We start from the raw sequence: 27,182 nt of genomic DNA on the forward strand, positions 1-27,182 counted from the left end.
TACAACACTATTTGTGAAAGATACTAATAAATTAGTAGTATAGTGTTATGCATCCCGATAAATAGTAGAAATACGCTTTGACGTTTTAAGGGGTAAATAAAAAACGGAATAAATTAGCAAAAGGCAAGTGAACCAACAACACTTGATTTTCTCTACACACGTCTCTCTTTCCCTATCTTCTGCCCGTTATAAAAAAATACACAAAGGTGCAAAAGGCAGCTAATCAACTCTTGATTTCTCCTTTACACAAATCTCTCGTTTCTTCTCTCTCACTCTCTCTATCTCATCTTAGAAGTTACGACATCCAATAGCTCATCGTCCCAAGTTCTTGTTTTGGTTCAACATCATCCATAGATTGGCTCCTCCCTTCATGTTCTATTCTTCTAATTAAGGTTCGTACAAGTTCTCTCTACTCCCACTTCTTCAAAATCTAGTTTGAATCATCGATATATTTTGTTGAATTCCTGATCTTGCTGTCAGAAATGTTTGATAATCATTTTCTTATGTGAAAATTAGTCAACCAAATTATAGAGATAATAGAGATCTATCACTTCTTCATTAATGGATTACATATTTGATTATTTTACATTATTTTATTTAATTACAATGTGGTCTTCTCACTCAATATTATCTATGACGTCAGCATATGGTTTGCCTCCAAAAAAAAAAATATTTCTGTGTAAAATGCAAAATGGATTAAACTTGAGAAATGTATATTGATGAAACCGTGTTTTCAGAAATTACTATAGTACAATCTTGTGGAAGGTCGAAGTAATAAATTAACTCAACAGCAAAAAAAGACAATCAAAGAAGAAAGGTGAAAAAATGCCACAAGAAGTAATGAGAGGATTAAAAGGTTTGGTGGTGTCGTCCACAAGCAATGGAGATTATGAGCTTGCACAACGAAAAGCTGAAGAAACAGGTTTGTCTCATCATTTCTTTGTTTTTTTCTTTTATTTTATTTTTCTTTATAAACTGTTGAATATGAAAGATTAAAAAATCATATAAAGTAAAGAAAAAAGAAGTCGAAGATGGACCATATTGTTAATTAGCTTTGTGATTCAAAAAAAAAAAAATACGTTGGATTTGAATTAGAGAAAGTCGTTTAGAAATTGCTTTATGAAAATGGCTTTCATTAGAGGGTAACCCACCACAACGGCACAACTATTATTACTTTATGTTTGGTGGATATACATTTACGTAATACGTTACGACGTATCAATATAATCTATAGTCAAATGTTTCTACTTTTCAAATTTTGTATCGTCTCCCAAAAACTACTTCAAACTTTTTATAACAAGGAACAAACAAAACAAAATTTATAAAGCAAAATAAACTTTGGATTTGGTTCAGATGATCCCGTATAAAAATTTCAGTGACATTTCTAGTTAATTATAATAAAATTTTGGTTTGTTTAGAAGAAAAAAAATAAAAAAATATCGGTTTCCGTTTTGTTTGGTTTGGTTCCCTAGAAATAAATAATGAAATGTGGACTCTTCTGAAGTCCATTAAGAACCTAAGATAGATAATTGGGCTTTCACTCACTATCTGAGCCCAATTCATTTCCCGCGTCAAGTTTCTTTTTCCATTTTCCGAGAAACACTAATAAATTAATGTGTTTGTGTCTGTGAATTGTCAAAAAAAATTCAAAAGCTGTGAGAAGGTACCAAGCGGTGGCATGGCTGAGACAAATGGACCAAGGCGCAGTGGAGACACTGCCGGAAAAACCGTCGGAAGACGAATTCTCCGTCGCCCTCCGCAACGGACTCATTCTCTGCAACGTCCTCAACAAAGTCAATCCCGGCTCCGTTCTAAAGGTCCGATTTTTTTTTTCTAATCTTTTCTTACTCCTCCAATGCAACGGTCTAGGGTTTACGTTCCTGTGATTACTGAATCAGGTGGTGGAGAATCCGATTACGCAAGCTATACAGTACGCCGACGGAGCGGCTCAATCCGCAATTCAATATTTTGAGAACATGAGGAACTTTCTTAAAGCTGTAGAGGATATGCAGCTTTTAACATTTGGAGCTTCTGATCTCGAAAAGGTTCTATTTTTATCATCAAATCATGTGGATTAAACTTTATGTTTTGGCTATCGATCGTACGCATATGTTGTGTTCGATGAAATTCCCGAGAGAATGATTATGTGGTGAAAGATTGTTACTTTTTTTTGTTGTGCAGGGAGGATCATCGAACAAGGTAGTAGATTGCATTTTGTGTTTGAAAGGGTTTTACGAGTGGAAACAAGCTGGTGGAGTGGGAGTATGGAGGTATGGAGGGACTGTGAGGATTGTTTCATTCAATCCAAAAGGTAGTTCTCCGCGGCAGCAGTATGGGATTGGTAGTGAAAGCACCACTACTGATGAGTCTGTATCTTTGGATGAATCTGAGTCTTCTTCTCAGTATGACCAGCTTTTGGATTTTCTTCACCTTTCTAATGAGATCTCGACTGAGGAATCTGAAACTGCAATCTCCATGGCTTTTCTTTTTGATCATTTCGCGCTTCAGCTTCTACAGGCTTATATCAAAGAGAGTGATGGGTCTAATGATCTGCCTTTAAATGAAATGGTAGGTAAGACATGTTTAAGTTATGTTTGGTTGCTCTGTTACTCTGTATTTAGTTATGCAACAATGATACATTTCATTCCTGGTGAATCATTTTTTTATAAAGATTAGAAGGATGATCTCTGTTTCACTTCTTCATTACGTTTATAGGTGATCGATAGCTTGCTCAACAGGGTAGTTAAGGATTTCTCTGCAATACTAGTTTCTCAGGGGACTCAGGTACTACTCACTTTTCATATACATACTTCATGGATTCTTTTTTTTTTGTAATGTTAAGACAATTCTCTGGGGTTTATAATTAGTTTATGGTATACTTGCAGCTGGGCTCGTTTCTAAAGAAGATACTGAAATGTGATAATGGAGATCTATCAAGGTCAGGGTTTCTAGAAGCAGTCTTCAGATATCTTCAGCACAGAAAAGATCTGGTGAAAAAGGAGTTTTCAAAGTTTTGTAAATGTGGCGGAAAGCTAGAGTTTATTAGACCAAGCATCCGCGAGTTTTCTCCTGGTCATGCAGATGCTATTGGTGTTCAACAGAAAGAACTGGAGGTCAGAATTTACAATTCTCTTGCAATACTAGAATTTTTGAGCTTCTTGAGTTTTGAACCTTTTCTTTTGGTTAATTCTCGAATGGTATGAGAAACTTTTTGTTATGAGATGGATTCATTTCTTCGTTACACTCATGTAGGAAGTAAAATCAAATTTTGTGGAAACAAGATGCCAAGTTGAACAGATGCAGTCAGAATGGCAGGAAGAACTTCAAAGAATAGGTAATGAAATTTCTCTTAACCCAAATTTCATCTTTTTGGTGGTAAAAAAATTACATGATAAATCATCATTACCCTCTATGGCAGTTCATCACGTTAAATCCATGGAAGTTACATCTTCTGCTTACCACAAGGTTCTGGAGGAAAATCGCTTACTTTACAATGAGGTCCAAGATCTCAAAGGTACCACCTACTAAATCCTTGCATTTGATGTTTAGTAGGTCTTTAGTGTATTGACTTATGGTTCGATGTACTATAGGGACCATTAGAGTCTACTGCAGAGTCAGACCTTTCTTGCAAGAACAAAAAGATATGCAATCAACTGTGGATTATATTGGAGAAAATGGTAATATTATAATTAATAATCCTTTCAAGCAGGAAAATAATGCACGAAAAATCTTTGCCTTCAACAAAGTATTTCGACAGAATGTCTCACAAGGTATGTTTTATGTTTTGTTATTCCATCGATGTTCTCATCTACAAGTGTATTTTAATTTTCACTAAGATATTTTGAGACTTTTGTTATTTATGACTTAGCTTAGTATTGGTTGCTTTTGCACCACCAAACTATTTTCATGATGCTTTCTTGTCTATTGTCTATCATACTGATATTTGGTTGTTTACTTACCAGAGCAAATCTACATTGACACTCAACCGGTAATAAGGTCTGTCCTCGACGGATTCAATGTTTGTATCTTCGCGTATGGGCAAACTGGTTCAGGGAAAACATATACAATGGTATGACCATATGAGCTAGCACAGTTACTCCCATAAACCATCAGACATTTTAATTTCTTATTTTTCCTTGGACATTGAATGGTTTATCTCTATTTTTTTTCTTACAGAGTGGGCCAGATCTGATGACTGAGACTACTTGGGGCGTGAACTACCGAGCTCTACGTGATCTCTTCCAGCTTTCAAATGCAAGAACACATGTGGTGACTTATGAAATTGGAGTCCAAATGATCGAAATTTATAATGAACAAGTTAGAGACTTACTAGTCAGTGATGGTTCCTCTAGAAGATATCCTTTCATATACTTTATAATGAAGAGTTCTTGAGTTCTATTCATATATTAACATATTCTTCTCGATTTTTTCCTCTGAGAGTCCCGTAATCCTTGACCAGCTTCTCACATTAGATATACGCAATAATTCTCAACTCAATGGCCTTAATGTACCGGACGCAAGCTTGATTCCAGTTTCTAATACTCGAGATGTTCTTGATTTGATGAGGATTGGCCAAAAGAATCGTGCAGTGGGCGCTACTGCTTTGAATGAGAGGAGCAGCCGTTCTCATAGGTAATTCTTTTTAGTTCAATTTCGTAATTCAAGCTCTAAACTGTTCCTATGATCATGTAATTGTCGTTGAACTGCTTATATTCAACTGCAGTGTATTGACCGTTCACGTCCAAGGTAAAGAATTGGCCTCAGGATCCATTTTAAGAGGCTGCCTTCATCTAGTGGATTTGGCTGGAAGTGAAAGAGTAGAGAAATCTGAAGCTGTAGGCGAGAGACTCAAAGAAGCTCAACACATAAACAAATCGTTGTCTGCACTAGGAGATGTCATCTATGCACTTGCACAAAAGAGTTCCCACATTCCCTACAGAAATAGCAAGCTTACACAAGTTTTGCAGGACTCCTTAGGTAAACACTAAGACAAGGTTTTGCAAGTCATTTTCGTTTACACCAGTTCAGTTTTGTTTTCTTTTGTAGCTTCATCTCTCATCTATGAAACTATGTGCAGGTGGTCAAGCCAAAACTTTAATGTTTGTGCATATTAACCCTGAAGTTAACGCGGTAGGAGAGACTATCAGTACCCTTAAGTTTGCCCAAAGGGTTGCATCTATTGAACTTGGAGCAGCTCGATCAAACAAGGAAACCGGTGAAATTCGAGATCTTAAGGATGAGGTATATACATATGACACCCGTTTAAATTTTCGTTGCACAAAAGGAAATAAATATGTGGTAACAGTTTTTTCTTTCACATTTGCAGATATCTAGCCTTAAATCGGCAATGGAGAAGAAGGAAGCAGAGCTGGAACAATTGCGATCAGGTAGCATTCGGAACACAACTGAATGTCAGAGAGCAAGAGCAGTTTCTCCTTTCCATCTCCCAAGAAATGGTAACGTGGCTGGAACAAAGGTTGAGGCAAGTCCACAGCCAAACGACAGTACCAGAAGCTACGAGGTGAAACCACTCAGAGACTAGTTTTCTTTTTTTTACTTTATAACTGATCAGTTGGCAAATAGAGACTATTATCTAACCAGTTTGGTGAATGCCATTTGCAGACCAGAAGTTGCTCAACTGGCAAGCAGAGAAAGTCAGGGTTTCCATCTGCACTGAGAAACAGAGAAGCAAGCCCGAGGATGCCGAATCTAGCAGAAGAAAGGTTAAATCCGAGTCCGAATAGGAGGTCACTATCCACAGATAGAGGATCTGCCATTAAAAGTAGGAATAAGCCCGAAGTTACTCAAAACCTTCCGGTTGCAAGAACACCTTTTCCAGCTAGAGTACCAGTAGCCAAATCCTTTGCAACTGTTCCATTGAACCCATCAGCAGAAATCACTTCAGAGACATTTCACAATCATCAGAAGTTAAGTGCTCGAAAGCTCTTCCCTGAGATCGAGGAGGAGCTCATAAGGCATACACTTCATATACGTCAAGGTGGTGTTAAGAAGACCAGAGCCGAGAGCAGTAAAGCCAAGGCAAAGCAATCATCGCCAGGTAGGTTTCAGAAACTCGACGTTGGGATCAGTTTACGTTCTGAGGCAGATTCTGAAGCAAAGGTAGGAAATTATCAGACCCAAAAGGGGAACAACAACCACAATGTGATACACTCAAGATTTCAAAACTTTGACGTGGGTATCAGCCTGTTCTCTGACCTCTGTGCCGGTGACAAATCAGACTCAACACTCAAGAGTGATTCCTCAGAGACAGACAACGAACCGCCCTTGAAATCGAAGAATTCCCAAAGAAACGTGTCCAAAAGCTCCCTCAACAACAAACTAAGGTTACTATGAACTCCAAAAGATCTTTCACTACGTATACTCAAACAAGTGTTAACTTTATTTATATATACCGCGCAGGGCGATTTATGCTCATGAGGACACATCACTCGTGGATGAAAAGCCTTCAGATGGTACAGCCCATATCAAAGAAGGTAATAGCCCTAATATATCTATGCCCGAGTTCAGGAGAAGCCGTTCAACGCATCATGCAAGATTCATGGTACCATAGAAACATATCCAAAACTACAATATACCTATCTCATAAATCCCTCACAAATCATTATCCCTTGTACATTCACAACTTGAAGTTGGGTTTTCTTGGTCTTGTTATGTTCTTTTACTCCATAGTTGTGAGTCTTGTGACTGAGATTGAACCGTTCCGTTTATTATATGGACGAGTGTCCCACGCCACGAAAAGATAGATTTATTCTTCTTGAGGTTCTTTGCTAACTAAATTGTTCATTGAGATAATTAGATATCCGGCAAAAACAGAGTGAGTCACAACTCACAATATATGTTCCTTGTGTTTGACATTAGATTTCTATATACTGTAGGTTCTATATATACAGTATTAACTATTAACACAATTGTAACAAATCTTGGAACGTTAATAGTTAATACATTTACTATCAATACAATAAATAAAAGAAGAACTAGGAGTTTCTCTCCAGTGATGGATTTATACATAAATAAGTGGGCCTTGGCCCGTGTCACCTACTATTACGATGGAATTCACATTACAAGAGTACAAACATCCCACATCGCTCATCTAAGAAAAACACTTGTTGTATATATGACTTTGAGAGAGCAACTTCGGTCACGACCTTACTTGAACAGGATCTGTTCTATAGGCTCGTACCTCTGTTTCCTTGATTTCTAAGGAGACAGGCCCTTAACCCTGGTTGATGAACCATGACCGTGCGATCAGAGCGTGATTAACGGCCACGATTTGTCTTCGGACGCATCCGGTGCTGTAGAGGATCGTTACTCGGCTCGGTTCTACCTTGCCGGGGTGGTCGCACGGCGGTCTGACAGGTTCCTTTTTTTTTTGTTCCCTCACAGTTTCTAATGAACATGAGCTGCTCGACGAAGTGACCAACAGAGGTAGAAAAATTTTCATTTCTCGAAATCTCTTTTGTAGTTCATTTTTAGTCACTGGCACTTGAAACTGCAAACTTTTTAACAATAAAATAGTTTGAAAATAGATATCAAAGTTGTAAAGATCATGCTATTGCTAGCTTCTTGAATTTAAATTGTTACGGACAATGATAACAACCAAACCATACTCGTGAATATCTTTCATGACTGATAGGAATTGGACGTAAAAGCTATAAGGAATAACCCAAATTTAAAGATTTTTTTGCGTTTACTTCACTTGTGTGTTGGAGCAGGCTCCATTGATGCGAGAACATTCACTTTTAAGAAGAGGGAAGAACGGATTTAGCGGAAATATTTTTGGCCAACATTTCGCATCCATAGCCGAAAACGTCTTGCAGCACATTGGTCCAACATTTTCAAACTTTCCTGTGAAAATTGATTTGTGGATTTCCACATTCTTATGTAATAACAGCAAAAAGAGTAATATACTTATTTTCTTCAGCATTTCTAATGTTTTGAAGTAGAAAACGATTATATTGGTCCATTTTTGTTCGATTGTCTCTCAACGTAGCTTGAACCACAATTTTACTAAAATAGATAAGGAGCCGAGCCTAGCATTACGATACGAGCATCTCGATTATAGCTTATCGAACATGGGAATGGGATTCATTCCTCTCACTATAGCTCCGAGATGGCTGATGATGATCCATTAACAATATAATTGGGTTTAATCCGAACGGGCTTTAAAGCCCAGATCACCCAATCAAATATCGCCCTCTTTCTTTGGATTCAACTGAGACAAATTGCTCGTTGACGGCTTAGATCACCACGGCATCTTACCTTTCTCTTGTCTTTCTGATAAGAATCAATGTGTAAACTCTTATCTACTACTTCCGATGCACTGTTACAAAGAATAGAGCCACCGGCACATCACCGATTCATCAACTCTATCTCCCTAAGCGACACATACGTCACTCAACATACAACAAACAATGCATAAACTCTACAAAATGGCTAACAAAGCTTATATACAACAGACTAGTCACGTGATTCTTCCTCCTTCAAGATGCAGGAACACGTGACTTCCTTCTAGTGTAGACGCTATACGGCTTATCACTTTCTTACTGTAGCCCTTGATTACTAAGTTCCAGTGAGATGTGGGGAATGCTTTTATGAATGGAAAACGATTCTAGATTTAGAGTCGGGTTTAGTTTACACCTTCGCAGGGTGATCAGTTTCTTCACATCTAGTTAGTAGACTCAGAAAGGCATTGTATGGACTAATTTGCTATTATCCCACATCGGTATCAAGACTCATGAACAGTAAGTAAACTGTAGTATAAATAATGACCCAAGAACTGGTTTTAAAGACTCACGGAGCCGTGCAGTGAAGACAAAGCGAACTATTCTTTCGCCTTTTACTAAAGAATATCGTGTCTTCTCTGTGCTAAGCGGCATACGCCTATTTTTGGAAGGGTTTGTTTACAAATAAACCCTCTATCAGTTCTTTAGTTTTTAAATATTTACAGTAGTGGTTGGAAAAAAAGCAGAGGTGTTTGTTCCCACTACCAGTTGTTTCAGACTCTCATCTCAGAAAGTCTTCTGCTACTTATAAAAAACATAAAAGAAGCCTTATAAAAGTCGATCATGGATTCAACTAAGACATTTTCCTTTTCTTGGGTAAGAAGAAAACTACACACGAATAGTAGAGAATCCGTAGAATCAAGCCTACTTATTTTTCCAATGTGGCAAAAGCACAATGTTGATGGCTTGAACATTACTGCGATTTCAACACGTACCTTTTAATTTAGAGTTTTTAATAATAAATGAAAGCCTGTTAAGTCAGAAACTTGATAATTGTCGAACTGAAAACCTAGAACAAAGCAACAAACCAATTTTTACAGCTCCAAGAAACAGGCTTTCATTTGGAGCTGTTCCTTAAACCGGAGATTTCATCCAAGTCTTAACTGGAAAGCAACTAAACAAAGATTTGCTTTACGAATAAACAAAAAATTGGTTTCTTTGTTTAGTTGCTTTCTCCGGTGCACAAAAAAAAAAAAAAAAAATTGCTTTCTCCTACCTGGCAGATCAAGAAATTTATGATGGGCTTTACGAATAAACAAACGACGGCCTGCTAAATAAACCCATGATAGATGTGTTTTTACCTAGAATTTTTGAAATCTTCATGAGAGCTGATAAAACAAACTCAGCTAGGAAATTAAAAACAAAAAATTGGTTTCTTGGAGCTGTTCTGTCACATAGGACTCATATACAATACTTATTATATATCTAAGTAACATCAACACATAACATTACATATACGTAGGCAAATTAATTATAATGTCAGTGCTTATGGTGCTGTGTGTAAATGTAGTCTAAGTGAGCTTCCGTCATCATCCTTCTCTTCAAACATTCTTCATCTCCTTCTCCACAATAATCCATCACCATCAGTTTCTATTTTTATAAAGACAAAAAAAAAACTCACAGGTTAAGGTTCTCCATATAATTACTAAGTACTTTAATTTAATTTTACCAAAAAAAAAATAAAAAAGAACTTTAATTTCTATGATTTTGCAATTATGAGATACTTTTTCGTACAATTAGGATGAAATACAAATTAAACACACCGTTGAGTTCCTCATACTATCTTTAGTTACATGTTAAGTCAGTAAATATTGGTTTCTTTCAAGTTTTCGGTTTAGGAACAGTAAAACATTGATACGATTTATCATTAGGAAAAATAAAATAAAATAAATCAACTTTCAAAAATTTTCTTGGCAATACATCTGCATCTTTTAGGTGGTTATATATGGTTTTAGGCCAAAAAAAATAATAAAAAAAAAGAAGTTAGCAAATTGTCAATTTATCTTAGGGATAAAAAATTAGATGGACTTACATTAAATGAGTCTTCTTCAACCGATGTAGCTGAGACTACTGGATTCAGCTCTGGATTCTCTTTTCCTGAATGTATATTAAGATTGCGAGTTTAAGGAAGATGATTTAGTATTACTGATAATAAAAACTGTAAGGAACTTAATCATTACTTTATTCAACATACCTCTTCGAATTGCAGAGGAACTTGTTGATAAAATGAGGAAGAGAACACACAAAACAAGGCACAAGGTTTGCTTCATGTTCTTCGGCTGAGAGAGAAAGAGAAAGTAAGAAGTTTGTGACAGTCATATACCGAATATATATACACCGAGTCGATCTGAGATTCCTTTTTTTTATATATTTTTTCTTACTTTGGTTAAGTTTTTTTTTCTTTTAGTTCAATATCTCAAATTTGAATCAAACTATCAAATTAAATGGGAACTTAACAAATGTCGTCAAATGCCAAATTATGTCCTCAACACTGATTCTAATGTATACAAATCACATATTATTGTATTGAAATTATAAAATGTTAATGAGATAGTATGATTTTAAGTTGATTAATATGAGCCAATATCTAAAACTAAAATTAAGGGGGACAAGGAAATCTTTTGTAATTCGGGTGAGTGCCAAGTTTCACTAAATAATTGAAAAAGTGTGGTCCAACCAAAATCTTAGACATACTAATGCTAAAGTCTCGCCTGTTCTGTCAGAGTTTTTCCAATCTAAGTCAACTCTTCCGACATTGTTTGACAGCTGTTTCCCATCCCTCTTCCCATTCTCTGTTCAACCTTTTTTGTTTTTTTCTTTTTTCTTTTTCTTTTCTATATTTTGCTTTATAATTATTATATTATATTAAATATATATCAGATTTAAACACTAGTTATAAGATGATATTAAGTCTGGAATTTTGTTAAGTTGGTAAATTAGTAATAAATATTTTTTTTGAAGATGGTAAATTAACAACAAATTCAAAGAAAAATATGTTTTCATATGTAGTGTAAAAATATAACTATATTTTTAATAAAATGGTGGAACGTTGGCAGGTAATTAGTAGCATTGAATAAGAAATTAAAACCATAACAAACAACTATAAATACTTTTAACGGAAAAAAGAAACTATAAATACAGTATATCTAACAAATAACAAAAGTTGTGGACGAAATTGCACAACACATGTAAGCAAAACCAGCAAAACCTACGTAAGTGGCAACACTACGACTGTCCTTTAATGCTATATAGTCACTCTCCCTCTCTACACCATTTATTCTGTTTTTATGTCGATGTCATACCAGTACCAAAAGAAAAATGTAAATGCAAATTAAAAAAGTTGACATCTAAACAATAGTACACTTTGATGACGAAAACAACGAGATAGAACGAAACAATATACACAACGTTTAATTGGTAGTACAAACAACATACCATTTTGATAGGTAAAAATCTTATATTTTGACTGGTGTCAAACAATGGGGATGACGTTTTAGGTACCATCTCCACCAAAGAATCTAAGGAGAGCACATAATTTAAAATGAAGTTTTTAAGTTGAATTGCTTCAATGATAAAATCTCAGTCCAATTTTGAAAAATATATTTTGCATATTAGTCTGAATACTATATTATTAGCAATATTTAGCTTTGATGGCATCGAAGATAATAAATATTTTCAAAACATACATTAAAAATATTACCTTCAATATTAATTAATTAATAAAACAATGCATAATAAAATAAAACGAGTTAAGCATAATTCTCAAATACCACTAAAATAAGTTTTTGTTTCAAAAATATCATCACTATTTTTTTTTGTCAAAAATACCACAAAGAGACATTTTCCAAAAGTACTAAAAACTAAAATTAAACTCTAAACCTTCAAAATTAAATCCTAAACCCTACAAGCTAATTAAACCCTGAACTCAAATCCAAAATTTTAAATTATAAATCCTTAAAAAATTATTTTTAGTGGTAGTGGTATTTTGGGCTAAAATATACAAAACAATAGTCAATAGTGATAATACTTTTCAAATACTTTTCAAATAAAAACTTAATTAACTTAGTATTTTAGAGTATTTCTTGAGAATTAAAATCAATATAGTTAGAGTTTCTTCTATTCGTCTAATTGATACTCCATGACTTGTGCACACCAAACAATGACTTTATAACATGCAAGTTTTCGGGAATTGCTAACTTTGGTACAACGTATATGCGTACCACTTAAGGGTGTCAATCAGGCTGGGCTGGGCCGGGCCAGCCCGAAACCCGTAAAGCCCACATATATTTGAGCACAGCCTGAAATATTTCTGAGCCTATATTTTAAAGTCCGAGCCAGGTCCTAACAGAATTACAAGGTTTTTCGGGCTTATCTTACTGATCAAAAATTCAAACTTATAAGCCTTAAAAAGTAGTGTTTGAAGGTCTACTATAAAACAAATCAATCAAAAATTTAATAACTCATCCATATTCACTACAACCAACTTAATTTAATAAAAAAGTTTAAAACTAAATAAAATTTCGATACTTTAACCAAATAAACCAATATATAATTCATATAAAACATCATAGATAAAAAATTCAAAAGTATTAAGTGTGGTAATTAAGTAAATATAAAAACTAGGATTAGAGTTTACAACTTTATTTACAATAAATTATTAATCAAATATTGCAATCAAACAAAAATGTTAACAAAAAATTACAAATAGATTTGTTAAAGGGCTTTTCGGGCTGACCCGAGTCCGGTCTGGCTAAGCCCGAAAAATCCTATTGCCCAAACGAGTTGAGTCCAAAAAACCCGATTTTTTCTGGACATATATATTTAAGTCCGAGCCCAGTGTTTTTCAGGGCCGGGCCGGACCAGCCGCGAGCTTTAGCTCTAATTTACATGCCTAATACCACTAAAAAAGTCATAAAAGTTCTATTAGAATGACTGCATAGATCTATAAAACTTACTTTGATCCATATATTCTATCAAGAAGGATGGATCATAATTTGATGTATACGTTATAGGCATGATTATATAAACTCACATATTTTGGGACACTCACTTACTACGCCTTGAGGAGACAAACCCTAACCCTAAAGCTTTTTATCTCTTTAGCAACGACAAGGACAAGACACCACTTACTTCGTGGAATCTTTATCACAAAAATAAAACTCTTTTATAACCTTTACATCTATATAAATACAGAAACAAACACTATATAAATGTAGCAGGTGAGTGGAATCTGCTCACACCGATACTAATAATACTACATACAAAATATAATTGTATCAGTCATTCACATCTGAAATGATAATGTATTCTAAACTGATACATTGAGTAAAGTTAACTGAAGATATAGAAAAAGATTGGTATTTTCTTTGAACATAAGAATTTGCATGGATAAGAATCCTTTCTCTGTTAAGAATCATGAGTTATTCCCTATTTCCCTTACCTTACCTTTTTGTTGTTAGCTCTGCAAGTCTTCTCTACCGTCCTTTCACTCCTGATCAGTTTACAACTAGAAGGATTAATTCTCACTCAATGGAAGTGTTATGTTGTTGTAGTATATAAAGGATAAAATGGATGAGTTTGTCAGCTGGTCAGGTCTCATTTCAGGCAGCGTCGAGACTCTCTCTTAACTTGAGCGTCTCAAGCTTCAGTTTCCTTATTGCTTCTCTCCCCAAGTAAGGTATTAGAATCATCCTATAATGTGTTGATTAGCTTCTTGACATTGTCTTTCTTAGGTTAGGCGATATTGAGAACTACTTGGGCAGCAAAGGGTCTCTTGATTTACAGCGTGCCTTCCTAAGCGGAGCGGGCTGAAACGGTAAACATTGTGGAACACCTCTCTTTAGCTACGTCTTCACTCACTCTGCTCCGATCCATTTCAAAAGTTTAAGAACTTGTAATTCTGTTTATGTACCAGTGGTTTCAATATTATATGAGATGCAAACAGAAGCGAGTTCCTGGGAAATAACTTTGACTGTTTCCTCAAATCGTTGGTTCTGAAGAAGCGGGGAAAACCATGCACTTGATGGGTGTTACAAGAGGAGGGAAACAGAACACATATCAACTGTTCATCCCCTGCTTTGCTTGGCCTTTTGCTGAAACAACGCTCGTACAAACTATATATAATCCGACCAATCCCAAATGGTTCTTTTGAGATTGATGCCATATAGTTCTTGATGCTAACGTTTTTCTTCAGGGTACACACGTAAAACTACTCCACTTCCCGTTTTGGATACCAGAGTTGCTTTCATCGACTAACAAACATTAAGACAACCATGTTGGTTTATTGTAAACCATCACCATGAGACAAAGAAGCATTATTTCAGTAACACAATAGACTTTAGTCATTTAACCACATTCTTTTGATTTCACTTGAATACAAGACCCAGCTCTTTCTTCACAGGAGTAATCACAAGTTTCTGAAATGAAAGATAACTAGATTAAGGTCAAGGTATGAAGACAGAGATGAAAATGTTGATTAGAATACCTTTACTCCTTTAGGAGTTGTTATTGGAGAGGTGATTTCTAAATTCATATGGAATTGTAAATTCTAAAAATCAAAACACCTGGATTTTGAAATAATATGTTTTATCCTTGGATTTGAATCTTTCTATTTTACACTTTCAAATCCATACAAATCCATTTAAAACATATTGTGGATTTTGAAATCCAAAAACAAATCATTAAATGAATAAAATGAGATTTTAACAAGTATTTGTAAATCATAAAACCAATAACGCATAATTTTGATAAGTATTTTAAAATCAATAATTAAATAACACATCATTTTTTTTAATTTCCAAATCCATTAAAATCATAAAACCAATAACCCCTCTTAGTAAATATGTAGTCCTTTAAATAAGATCGAAGGACAACCACATCATTTCTATAGGCCGGTTAGTGCACGGATGTAAAAGAATTTGGTAAAATTTCGTGAAATTCAATTGAATTCGGTTGAGATTGGTTCTTAAAAGTGGGAAAAACCGAATTAATCGAATCAATAACCGAACCGATTTAAACCAAATTTTATTCGGTGACTCTTTAACTGAAAAAACCGGATTCCCGGTTCGGTTCGGTTCGGTTCGAAGTCGCAAAAAGAACCCTAAAGAAAGACCAAGAACTTAAAACTCTCTCTGTTATAAATACTCTTCTCTCGAAACCCTTTCTTCTCTTCTTCCTTTCTTTAGCTGTCATAAACCCTAAAAATCCCATCTTTTTCACACTTTTCAACCTCGATTCTTAGCTATGGAGTTCTGGGGTAAGAATCTTCTCTTTTTTGAGTCGTTTAATCAGTGATTTCTGTCTCAGTTGTTTTTTCTAAAACCTCTTTAGGATAATCTGTTTTTGAGCTCTCTTGTGGCTGTAGCTTAATCTAGGCTTTTTAAGTTGAAATATCGATTGGATAATAAATATATTGTAATAGGAAATGGTAGGGAATAACTTAAAGCTGTTTTAAAAATACTCATTTTGATTTTTGTTTGTAAATGATGTAATCAGGTATTGAAGTTAAACCAGGAAAGCCAGTTAAAGTGACTCCTGAAGAACACAGTCTTATCCACGTTTCTCAGGTTTAGTATCAAATGTAACAATTAGATTTGATTCTGAGAGTTTTGAAGGTTCATTGTAACAATCTTAGAACTTTCTTTGTGATTTGTGTGTGTGTAGGTATCACTTGGAGAATGTAAAAACAAGAAGGAAGAGTTTGTGTCTGTACATGTAAAGGTTGGTGACCAGAAACTTGTCATGGGAAACCTTTCAACTGAGAACATCCCTCAGCTTTTCTGTGATTTGGTATTCGAGAAAGAGTTTGAGCTTTCTCACAACTGGGGAAAAGGAAGTCTTTACTTTGTTGGATACACATCTCCCAACATTGAAGATAAATATCCTTTGATGATGTTTTTATTGGAACTTTTGAGTTTGGTTTAGATAGTTTCTCTATTGATTTCTGTTTCCATGGTGATTTCCTTAACTCTTAATCGATTGTGTGTTTTCACTGATGGAGAAGACTTTTCTGGTGAGTCTAACTTTTGATTCACTTTCTGACTGTGATATTAGCTTGGTTGCTAATGAATCACTATAAATCTTGTTTTGACAGATTCAGAGGAGGAAGAGGAAGAGGTTGAAGAAGTCCCTGCCACCATTACCGCTAATGGTACTTATATTAGCCATTAGGCAGAGACTACTACTTTCTGTCTTGATTTGTTGTCTTGATACTTGGTAAATAATGAATTTCATTTGCAGGGAATGCAAAACCAAAGGCCAAGCCTGCACAAGTGACAAAGAATGCAAAGCCAGCTGATGGAGTGAGTTTTCTATAGCTTTCTGTGATTTGTCTCTTTGTTTTACTACAGTAATATGTATAGCTTTCTGTTTGAATTGTCTCTTTTGTTGAGTGAGGAGATGGGACATGTTTTTTTTCAAGAAATGTTTAGTGAGACATTCTTGTGTCATGATTCTTGCAGATGGTTGTTGATGATGATGAGGATTCAGAGGAAGAAGAGGAGACACCTACACCTAAGAAGCCTGTATCAAGCAAGAAGAGAGCAAATGAAGAAGCCCCTAAAACACCTGTGTCATCAAAGAAGGCGAAAGTAGCAGTTACTCCTCAGAAAACAGGTAGAGATACAAACCATTCTTTTACATTATTAGTCACTTAATTTGGGAAACATAAGTAGTGATTTGAACCTGCCTATTTTCTTTGGCACAGATGAGAAGAAGAAGGGTGGAAAAAACCAGAGCCCAAAGTCAGCCAGTCAAGTCTCCTGTGGTTCATGCAAGAAGTGAGCCTCTCTCACTCTCTTTATCCAACTCTCTCTTCACTCAGCTTATATTTATGCGTGTGATAACATTTTCTTATTGGCTGATCTTTAATGGCAGGACGTTCAACTCAGGTAATGCACTTGAGTCTCACAACAAGGCCAAGCACGCTGCTGCCAAGTGAAGTGGTTTCTTAGAGAGCTTATCAACCAAATTCCTCTGTTTTGGGTTTTTGAGTAGGATCATTATGATATCTATGGAATTTTGCTTCTAGTCTTTATGAAACCTCCGGATTTTCTCATCTTTTTTGGATAACAAGTTTTGATTAAAGAAAGCCAGTTGGAGTCTAATCACTAGTACCTATTATAAATGAATTAAAAGATTAAATCTTGTTCAATTCACACTAACTAAACCGGAACACAATAATTTTTAGGAACCGGTTGAGCCGGTCAAATCAGGTCAACAAAAAAGGACTATTCTTTAATTTAGAAATTAATTAGCTTTTCTTTGTTAGAATAGGCAAATTTCCTTTTTCAGCAGATATACTAAGAGCTTATACGTACTTTCATCATCTCATCACCAAAATAGGTTTTTCTTTCAGAGTTCTACTTACAAACACACTCACAATTCCAACAATGTCTCTTTTATCTTCACTTTCTTCAAAGATTTCGCAACTGTCTTCTCTATCAAAAACGATAAAACAAGTAGGATTTAGTCACAAATTGATTCCATCCGAAGCAGACTTCATCAAACTCGCGATCAAATACGATCTTATCCTTGTTGCAACGCTGTTTTCACTATGGATGGTGGTACTTGGTCAAACAGGAATTCCTAAGATGATGATCGATTACCACACCTTCCAGATCTCGAAAGCAACTTATCGTGAGACGATGAGGCATCTGGCTATCATGATGACAAGTGTTAATTGGTATTTACCTGTTAACAGAATCATATATGCATCATTCGACCCTACTTTGTCGTCGGGCGATAAGACCATTGATATCAAAAGGATTGACAAAGAGATGGCTATGTTATGTGGTTTCTTGGCTTTGGTCTTGTTGCTCCTGAACCTGTTCGGATTCTTCGGGGGAGTTTTGTGTCTACCTGTTTCTCCTCCGTTTTTCTTCTTGGTTCAACAAATTCATCAAGCGAAGAAACGTTATAAAATCTCGAGATTAGATTACTTGGAGATGAAGATTAAACCACACAGATTGGTTTTAGCCTTTTAGGGCTGAATTGTTTGGATTTTCAGGTATTGCGTTGAGTAATCTCAAGACTAGATGGCTTGGAGATGAAGACTTAAACCTTGGTTTTAGGGTTGAATCGTTTGGTGGTGATCTTTAATTAGAAGTCTTCTTTTTTTCATCTGTTGTAATTACTTTGCTTTTCCAATTCTAGTTTATTCCAATTTATAGTTTTCACTACTCCATGTTTATCAGAGAGCAAAAATACAGATTTTTGCAAGCTTTTTTTTTTTTTTTTTTCTCTGTATGATAAATATACTGAAACAAACAAAACAAAGCTCGAGTTTGAACAAAACATAATAAAAGGTAAAAGTGAATATTTCAGGCTCAAATCTATGTCGCAATTCTCGATAGTCGGGGGCTATCACACTAACATTGATATATCGAATAAGATAAGTCTTTATGGAAGGATTCAAAATTGGAAATAGTTAACCATTATACGAAGTAAGAGCCAGTCTCTCGAACTTAGTTTGAAGTACTGTAGATTCTTTTCATAAGTACTTTTTCAAATTAGCTGTTCGAAAGACCACAAACCCTAGATCTAGCCTGGCTCATGTTAACGTATGAGCCAAACTATTGAATATGTGGCTAAAACTTGACATACATAGAGTTACATGTATAATAAGCTACAAAGTTTCAATATTACACATCTAAATATATTCTATTTTGGATGTATAAATGCCTACCTTACATTTTTTTCAAAAGAATCTTTTTAATTTATTGAAAAAAAATTTGTTTTGTTTTTGTTTTTCCTACTACAATTCTACCTAGTTTACTATAAATGTCACTAATATTTACCAAACTAGACTCTGAATTTAACACTAGCATACAAATGAAAATCACAAAAGATACATGATTGGGTCTACATTATATTCGACTTCACCACATCCCCTCTTTCCTTTCAAACTCTGGGATTGGGCTTCACCTTGTTGGGCTTCTTAGGTTTTTCTGAAAAAATCTTTAGCCTTTGCCGATTTAGGCATTGTTTCTTATGTTTGCTTCATAAAACATGCTCCATCGATTAATCTTGATGGTTAATCCGCACAGAAGTTAAGGGTTGATTAGATTGGTTAATCCGCGCAAAAGTTACGGATTGACTAAATTGCACTTATAGCTCTCTTTGGAATCCTGAGACGGAGTTTAGTGAAAAATTTGGTATTTCTCTTAATTTCTTTCAGAATTTGTTCACGACCGGCCCTTTACACATTTCTAAGAAACATTGGTATTTGGTCTCAAAAAATTTTGAGATTTTTTATGACAAAATTTGGCCCCAAAAAAATTTGTTAAATGCAAAAATAGGCCATAATTTTATGAAATTTAAGATTTGGTCTCAATTTTTAAATTTATCTACTTGTTATTGCAAAACTAGGCCTCATGTTTCTAAAATTTTAAAATTTGATCTCAATTTTTAAATTTATCTATAAAATCCATAACGAAAAGTTGTGGTGTTTTGGGTCCTAAATTTTACAGGATATGCCTTGAGTTTGTCCTTTGCTTTTAGTTTGTTTTTGTAAGTTTTGACCTCGCTATTATAACCGTTCTTTGGTTTTTAGACTCTCTTCTGTAGTGACTTTTTGACGAGAATAGTTTGACAAATTGAAAAAAGAAAAGTTATGGACCGGGTCTAATTCAAGCCCTACAGTAGAAAAGCCAATATGTATTGCGCTTAAACCGACACCAAAACCGATAAGTGAAGCTTCCTTTTAATAAACCGCCGATTAAAACTTATCAAGGGCTACGATCTCTTAATGATCTCTTTATATATAATATAAACCTCGGCGTTTTCTTTTCCTGATTTGGTTTTAACTCATCTTTCTTCTCTGTCAAGAAACGATGAAGCAAGTAGGATTTAGTCACAGATTGATTCCGTCGGACAAAGATTTCATAAAATTCGTGATCAAATACGACTTTATCCTTGTTGCAACGCTGATTTCACTGCGGTATATGGTACTTGGTCGAACGGGAAAACTTGAGATGATCGGTTTCTACAACTTTGAGTTATCTGAAGTAACTTTCCGTGAGACGATGGGGCTTTTCGCTAAGATCATATTTGCTTTTCTGTGTAGACCTTTTTGCTACAAATATGCATCGTTTGACGCTGCTTTGTCGGGCGATAAGACCGTTGATATCAAAAGAACTGACAAAGAGATAGCTATGTTATATAGTTTCTTGGCTTTGGCCTGTTTTCTCATGAGCCAGTTGGGATTCTTCTGGGGATTTTTATGTTTACCTGTTTCTCCTCCGTTTCTCTTCTTGGTTCAACAATTCCTCAAGTTAAGAAGAAACGTAAAGGAATCTCAAGATTAGATTGCTTGGAGATGAAGCTACAAAGATTGGGTTTTAGTTTTTTTTTTTAGGGTTTGAATTGTTTAGTGGTGATTTTTAGTTTTCAGGTGTTGTAATTATTGCTATTGAGTATTCTCAAAATTATTTTGCTTGGATATGAAGGTTTAAGTCTGGATACTTGTGTTTTATTTTTTATCTTTCAGTTAGGATATATAATCATTTGGTGGATGAGTTATTTTAGTTTTGGAGTTCTAATTCTTGCTATGAGTTTGCCACTAAGTTTGGGTTTGCGTTTCCAATTCAGAGTTTGTTTCAAAAATTCATGGAACGATAGATTTAACCGGTTGATCCGGGTCAAATCAGGTCATACAGATGTTAAAAACAAATGGGCTTAGAAAAGCCCTAACGTTGCATGCCCTTAAACCGACACCAAAAAGCAAGATAAAAACCACAAAACTCGGTAATTTTTTTGGATAAGGGTTTTGTCAACAGAAACAAATTTGTTCATCTCCAAAATCAATATCTTGTTCAAGATTTCGCATCTGTTGAACAACGTACGAGATGAAGCAAGTGGGATTGACTCGCAGATGGATAGCTTCGGACGCAGCTTTCAACAAATTCTCGATCATATTCAACGTTCTCGTTATCGCAACGCTGGTTTTTCTGAGGATGACATGGAGAGTATCTGAGTTCATCGACTTCATAAACTTCGAGTTATCGAAAGTAAATTTTCGTGCGGCGATGGGGCTTTCAGCTTTGGTGATGGCAGGTATGTATAAAACTGGAAGTTCTCGCTGGATTATAAATGACACACTTTTTTTTCTTTTTTTTGCAAAACTGTGAATTTTCATTAAAGAAAATAAATTGTACAGAGTACAATATCTTTGAATACATGAAGATAGAGATTGCCCAAAAAAAATTAAAAAACAAGTTCTATCTTGGAGAAAACATTGACCAAAGCCATAATTAAGCGAAGGTCAGCCAATCACGCAAGAGTGTTTTGAAGTTTTTCTTGTGACTCTTGCCCATAATTGCGTCTCTGATCTGTCTGTCCAGCGCCTTAAAGAGTATACGCGGTGGAGTTGTGGTGGTATTGTGAAGCCGATTGTTTCTCTCTATCCAGATGGTGTATATCACTGCTTGTGATACTAACCTGCGGAGAGTTGGCGTAGATGTAGCGTCAGAAGCATCCAACCAAGAGATGAACGCATCCCAGGTATGGAAAACGAAAGGATTGTATCCTAGACGTCTTGTAGTCTGCAGCCAAATCTCTTCACTAAAATCACAGTGCAGAAATAGATGATCTCAAGTTTCAGGGTAGAGTCCGCAGTTGCAGCAAGCAGGGTCAATTTGCATTCCTCAAGTTGAAAGTCTAGATCGAGTGGAAAGTCGATTTAAGAGTGTGAGCCACATCATGAACGCATGTCTTGGAACAGCACCCTTGTACCATACATGCTTTGTCCAAGTTTGCGGGTCTTGTCTTTCCCTTACGGCTTCCCATGTTTTCTTTGTGCTGAAAGTGTTTGAGTCTTCACCATTTGTACTCCAAAGGAAAATGTCTTGATCCGAGGATTGGGATGGTGGTTGAATAGTGGTGAGAAGGATGTGAAGTTGTTCGACTTGTGGTGATCTTGCTGGGCGCAGGAGCCACCCATTTGGAGAACAAGCTCGAGCCACACTACTCTGTAGAGGAATTCCTGTACGGGCGGGACCCGAGGGACCTAGAAACTGAATGAGTTGACCCAAGGGGGTCCACTTATCAAACCATAAGCTTACCAGTTCACCATTACCCACATCACACTTGATGAAGAGATTGGCAAGAGGTCGGAGGTGCAACAGAGCCTTCCATGTCCAAGAGAGGTGTTTCTTCTCATCAATTGACCAGAAAATTTCATCTTTTACTTTGTTATTTCTTATCCATTTTGCCCATAAGGAGTCATCCGCTGAGAAGATTCGCCAAATAAGCTTCAAACAAAGAGTCTTGTTCCAGGTGGATAAACGTCTAAAGCCCAACCCCCCTTCTTCTTTGGGTAGACATAAAGTTTTCCAAGCCACTTTTGCGTGTGTTGGCTTTGTTATATCTCCTGACCACAAAAACCTGGCACAAAGTTGCTCAATATTCCGCAAACATCCCTTTGGTAGAATAAAAGCAGAAGCCCAGAAGTTGAAGGAACCATAAGTTACAGACGAGATTAACTCTTTTCTTCCTGCGTAAGACAGAGCTCGAGCAGACCAGTTAGAGAATCTGGCTGTTAACTTGTCTAGTAGATGTCTGTATTCTGCAATCCGGAGCTTTCTATGCATGAGAGGGAGGCCCAGGTAACGAATGGGTAATGAACCTATCTTGAAACCGAAAGAGGCAATCCTATCATTTTCAAGTTGGTTCACTCCCGCGGTGAACAATTCAGTATTGTCTTTGTTGATGTGAAGACCCGACATCTCAGAGAACTCGTCAAGGACCTTGGCAATTTTGTCAAGAGAATCGATTTGCCCATCAAAGAAGATCATAATATCATCAGCAAAAGCTAAATGCGATACCTGAGGGTTCTCTGCTGCTGGGTGGTGACCAATGTACCCGCTGTTGTAACTCTGATTTAGCATTTGAGAGAGAACCTCCATGGCCAAAGTGAATAGATAAGGCGAGATAGAGTCTCCCTGTCTTAAACCTTTAGCTCCCTTGAAGTAACCACATGATTCACCATTTATTGAGACAGAGAAACTTGGTGTTGTGATGCATTCCTTGATCAGCTTGATGAAATGAGGAGGAAACTCCATGACCCTTAAGACATTTATAATGAAATCCCAATGTACCGAATCAAATGCCTTCTTTAAATCCACCTTCAACATGCCCCTTGGTGAAACGTTTTTGTGGTTGTAGCCCTGAATTAGTTCTGTTGCCAGTAGTACATTCTCCACTAGAAGACGACCTGGGATGAAAGCTGATTGCGTATTTGCAATAAGATCGGGCAAAACACCTTTAAGTCTGTTTGTCAGAAGCTTTGAAACAACCTTATAGATTGTGTTGCAGCATGCAATGGGACGGAGCTCAGCCATTTTTGAAACATTGGGCGTCTTTGGAATGAGCGTCAACAACGTAGAGTTCCATTGTTTCAGTATCTTGCCTGAATTATAGAACTCTAGGACTGCAGCCGTTAAGTCTGATCCCACAGTCTTCCATTGTACAATGAAGAACTCCACACAGTATCCGTCGGGACCTGGTGCTTTGTTTTTTGGGAGAGAAAAGACCGCTAGCTTGATTTCCTCCGGGGTGAAGGGGGTGGATAAAACTTGAAGTGCAGAAGCGGAGCATCTTTGAGTTATGATACATGCCAGGTCTTCAACCGAGGGAGGCCTTGCTGAAGAGGGAGATCCTATAAAGTCTTTAAAATGCTCCACCGCATCCTTCTGAATCCCCTGCTTTGAGTCCACAAACTGATCATTACCATCAAACAGATATAGTATCTGGTTTTGTACCTAACGAGTACGGATGGTTCTGTAGAAGAAGTTTGTGTTTTTATCTCCTTCCTCGAGCCAACAAATTCTTGCTTTTTGTCGGAGGTAGGATTCCTCAGCTTGAGCTAACATAGACCAATGCTTGAGGGCTGCCTTTTCCCTTTCACTCGCCTGCAGAGAGGGAGCACTCAAAAGAGTTCTTTGACAGGAGAGCCGTTCTTCATAGGCCTCCCGCACACGCTTCTCTATCTCAGAGTAGTTATCCTTGGCGAAGGCTTTAATAACACCCTTTAAGTCCTTGAGTTTTTTAGAGAGCTTCAACATCTTGGAGCAGTCAAAGGCGAGATCATTCCACCATAATTTGATTAAAGGCGAAAACTCTGGGTTTTTGTTCAGGAGGGTTAAAAACTTGAACGAAGTCTTCTGCTTTGGTTTTTCAGATTCCAAGAACACGCAGCATGGACTGTGGTCTGAGAAACCAGGTTCACCAAATACTCCAAAAGAGATTGGGAAAGTCTGGAGCCAATCATCATTGACAATAATACGATCCGGTTTCTTTGCAATGTGGCCTATGTCATGTTTGTTGCTCCAGGTGAACGTATTACCACAGTAAGGGAGATTTGACAGATTTGAGGATACTAGACAGTGAGTTAGATCACGCATTCCTCTTGTAGACGTACCACCGGTTGTGATAGAATGCTCATGTTGATAAAGAATTTGGTTGAAATCTCCAATCACCATCCATGGCTTGCTCAGAGTAACCGATGAGGCAGAAAAGTCCTCTCTCTCTTTCCACAGTAGTTTCCTTTCTTCGCTACAAGTGGATGAGGCATATACAACCGATACTACCAGCTCCGTTGAGACAAAAGGGAGCTTTACCAGACATACTATCATCTGAAGGGATTTAGACAAAATTTGCACCTTCACCGAAGGGTGCCAAACTACCCAGATCTTCCCAAGATATGAAAACTCATAATTATCCGCATAGGTCCATCCTGCAACCACAGAAGATAATATACGCTGTGCTTTGTCAGGACTGACATGGGTTTCAAGAATCCCACCAAAAAGAGGCTTATGTAGCCTTATCCAACGCCGAAAAGATCTCCGCTTTACACAGTCATTAAGACCTCTTACATTACGACAAAAAATATCCATAGGAAGGATATGGGATTAGAGGGATAAAGGGCCTCTAGCCCTTTCCTTTGAATTCTTCTTTTTCAACAGCTTCTTTGAGATGACTCTGATGAATCTGTCGGACTCTGCTTCAGGATTATCTTCGTCACCGGAGATACTATCAGGCTCAGAGGAGATATCTTGAGAGTCCTCTAGGTTCCTATCCAAAGGTCGGTGTGAAAAAAGATTTGTAATGAGGTCCACGCATAACTTACCATCACCAACGTTCAAATCATAGGCTTTGGAGGAGCCTTGGGTTGATTTCCAGAGCACCTCATTGTTCCCTTTGTTACTTGCTTCACCCTGTACAAGTGCTTCTCTTACAGGCCTGTTAGAGATACTAAGTGTCTTCGAGGGGTGAGGAGGAATGTGCTTTGTTGGAGATGACTCTGCGAGGCAATTCTCAACAATCGGCAACTGGCTTTGAATAGGAGCTTTGCCTTGCCTCTTGTCTTTCTTGGCTCTGGGACAGGAATCTCCAGAATGTTTCACCGACCCGCAGTGGTTGCAAAGAGGAGGCGCAGAAGTACAGCGAGATACCGTGTGACCTACCCTTTTGCAATGGGAACATACAGATGGAAGCCATGGACTAGATACTCTGATTCGCTAAATTTGACCAGACTCAAACCTTGCATTTACGGCTTGCGGGAGTGGTTTATGAGGGTCTATGACCGTATACACTTTTGCCACTTCAATATTTATGAGTTTCTCTGTATGCGGATGGAGACACACTGGATGTCCCACCAATCCTGCAATGTGTTCAAGGCCCTCTCGGTTAAAAAATTCCAGCGGGACACCATGAAAATCAAGCTACACTGGTACGAGAGATAGCTCCGGTTTCTTTGGAGTGACATCAGGAGACCACTTCGCAACAAACATTGTCTGACCATCAACTTGCCACAGAAACTGGCTTAGGATTCTCCTTCTCGCTTTTGGGCAGGGGACCTTGAAGAGAAAAGAATGCCCTTCCATTTTGGAAACACTGATATCTCGTCGCTGTCTACTCCATATACCATTTACGATGGCATGAACCGCTCCCCTGGAAGGTGGTTCTTCATAGAATTGCCCTAGGATAAAGCTATCCCAGGCTTTCTTGTTCTTCTCAATAACCGAGTTAGGAATGGTCACACACTCCTCGCCGGAGTCAAGTGTGAAAGGTGTACCTTTTTTCTGAAGAGGACTGGATTTATCCTTTATGAGATCTTTCCAAGGGTGCTCTTCAAAAAGCATACGGCTTGTGGGATTAGCTAATGGTAGAGTAGAGGTTTCAACCTTCTCCACATTTGCTCCGGAGGTTTCGGATTGAGGTACAACTGCCATCTCACTGGCTGGTGTAGCTCCCGATTTTTCAATTGGGGATCTAGGGTTTTTGGGCGACACATTTTCTGTCACTGCAGGGGGGACATGATTCGTGTCGGGGCGAATTGTGTTAGCTGACATCTCTGGAGATGCAGGCAACGCATTAGAAGGAGAACATATAGACACCTCCCCAACTGATTTTGGAGATTCAGGCGGGGTATGGGTGCGAGGGGAGGAGAAAGAGGTTGCGGACCCAGTGGGGCATTGCGATGGGGCTTTTTCTTAGTTTTGTTTTTGCCCATGAGGGGCGACGAGGACCGACACCGAGATTGGCGAAGGTGGTTGGAGAAAGAACAGGATCGCGTGGTCGAGAGAGAAAAGTCAACAAGAGAGAAAAGTCAACCCTTTCCTTAAACTCACATATTCTAAATGACGCACTTATGCTTGGCGATCCAGCGATAAGGATTGACAAAGAGTTAGCTGTGATATATGGTTTCTTGACTCTCGCCTTTTACCTCATGAACCTGTTCGGATTCGTAAGGGGGATTTTATTGCTACCAGTTTCTCCTCTAAGTCTTCTCCTCTTGGTTTTTCGATTCGCCAAGTTCAGAAACGTAAAAGAATCTCAAGATTAGATTGCTTGGAGATGAAGATTCCAACCTATATATGA

General features: G+C 37.1%; 3 protein-coding genes and 1 pseudogene across 4 annotated transcripts; 3 read left to right on the forward strand and 1 right to left on the reverse strand.

Moving 5' to 3' along the window:
• LOC104780322 (kinesin-like protein KIN-14F) lies at positions 136–6,777 on the forward strand. Of its 2 annotated transcripts, none has more exons than XM_010504819.2 (18): positions 136–392; positions 738–922; positions 1,654–1,817; positions 1,899–2,045; positions 2,182–2,568; positions 2,716–2,784; positions 2,886–3,113; positions 3,253–3,334; positions 3,419–3,514; positions 3,591–3,770; positions 3,963–4,069; positions 4,177–4,355; positions 4,468–4,632; positions 4,724–4,977; positions 5,078–5,241; positions 5,327–5,521; positions 5,623–6,344; positions 6,421–6,777. In XM_010504819.2, the coding sequence occupies exons 2-18, from the start codon at positions 826–828 to the stop codon at positions 6,569–6,571; spliced, it is 3,387 nt and encodes a 1,128-aa protein (XP_010503121.1). In that variant the 5' UTR covers positions 136–392; positions 738–825; the 3' UTR covers positions 6,572–6,777. The 2 variants fall into 2 exon arrangements, with proteins under 2 accessions (XP_010503121.1, XP_010503122.1); XM_010504820.2 differs by having other exon boundaries at positions 792–922.
• Positions 9,575–10,810, reverse strand: LOC104780323 (putative phytosulfokines 6). The gene is made up of 3 exons (XM_010504821.2): positions 10,498–10,810; positions 10,336–10,400; positions 9,575–9,893 (listed from the first exon to the last, which is right to left on the reverse strand). The coding sequence occupies exons 1-3, from the start codon at positions 10,571–10,573 to the stop codon at positions 9,783–9,785; spliced, it is 252 nt and encodes an 83-aa protein (XP_010503123.1). The 5' UTR covers positions 10,574–10,810; the 3' UTR covers positions 9,575–9,782.
• LOC104780324 (histone deacetylase HDT1) lies at positions 15,448–17,407 on the forward strand. The gene is made up of 9 exons (XM_010504822.2): positions 15,448–15,558; positions 15,798–15,868; positions 15,966–16,180; positions 16,295–16,314; positions 16,396–16,452; positions 16,542–16,603; positions 16,763–16,916; positions 17,008–17,080; positions 17,178–17,407. Exons 1-9 carry the CDS (start codon positions 15,546–15,548, stop codon positions 17,239–17,241), a joined length of 729 nt encoding a protein of 242 aa, XP_010503124.1. The 5' UTR covers positions 15,448–15,545; the 3' UTR covers positions 17,242–17,407.
• On the forward strand, positions 21,149–27,182 carry LOC104783768 (annotated as a pseudogene).

This window comes from Camelina sativa, chromosome 4, assembly GCF_000633955.1.
Source record: "Camelina sativa cultivar DH55 chromosome 4, Cs, whole genome shotgun sequence".
NCBI lineage: Eukaryota > Viridiplantae > Streptophyta > Magnoliopsida > Brassicales > Brassicaceae > Camelina > Camelina sativa.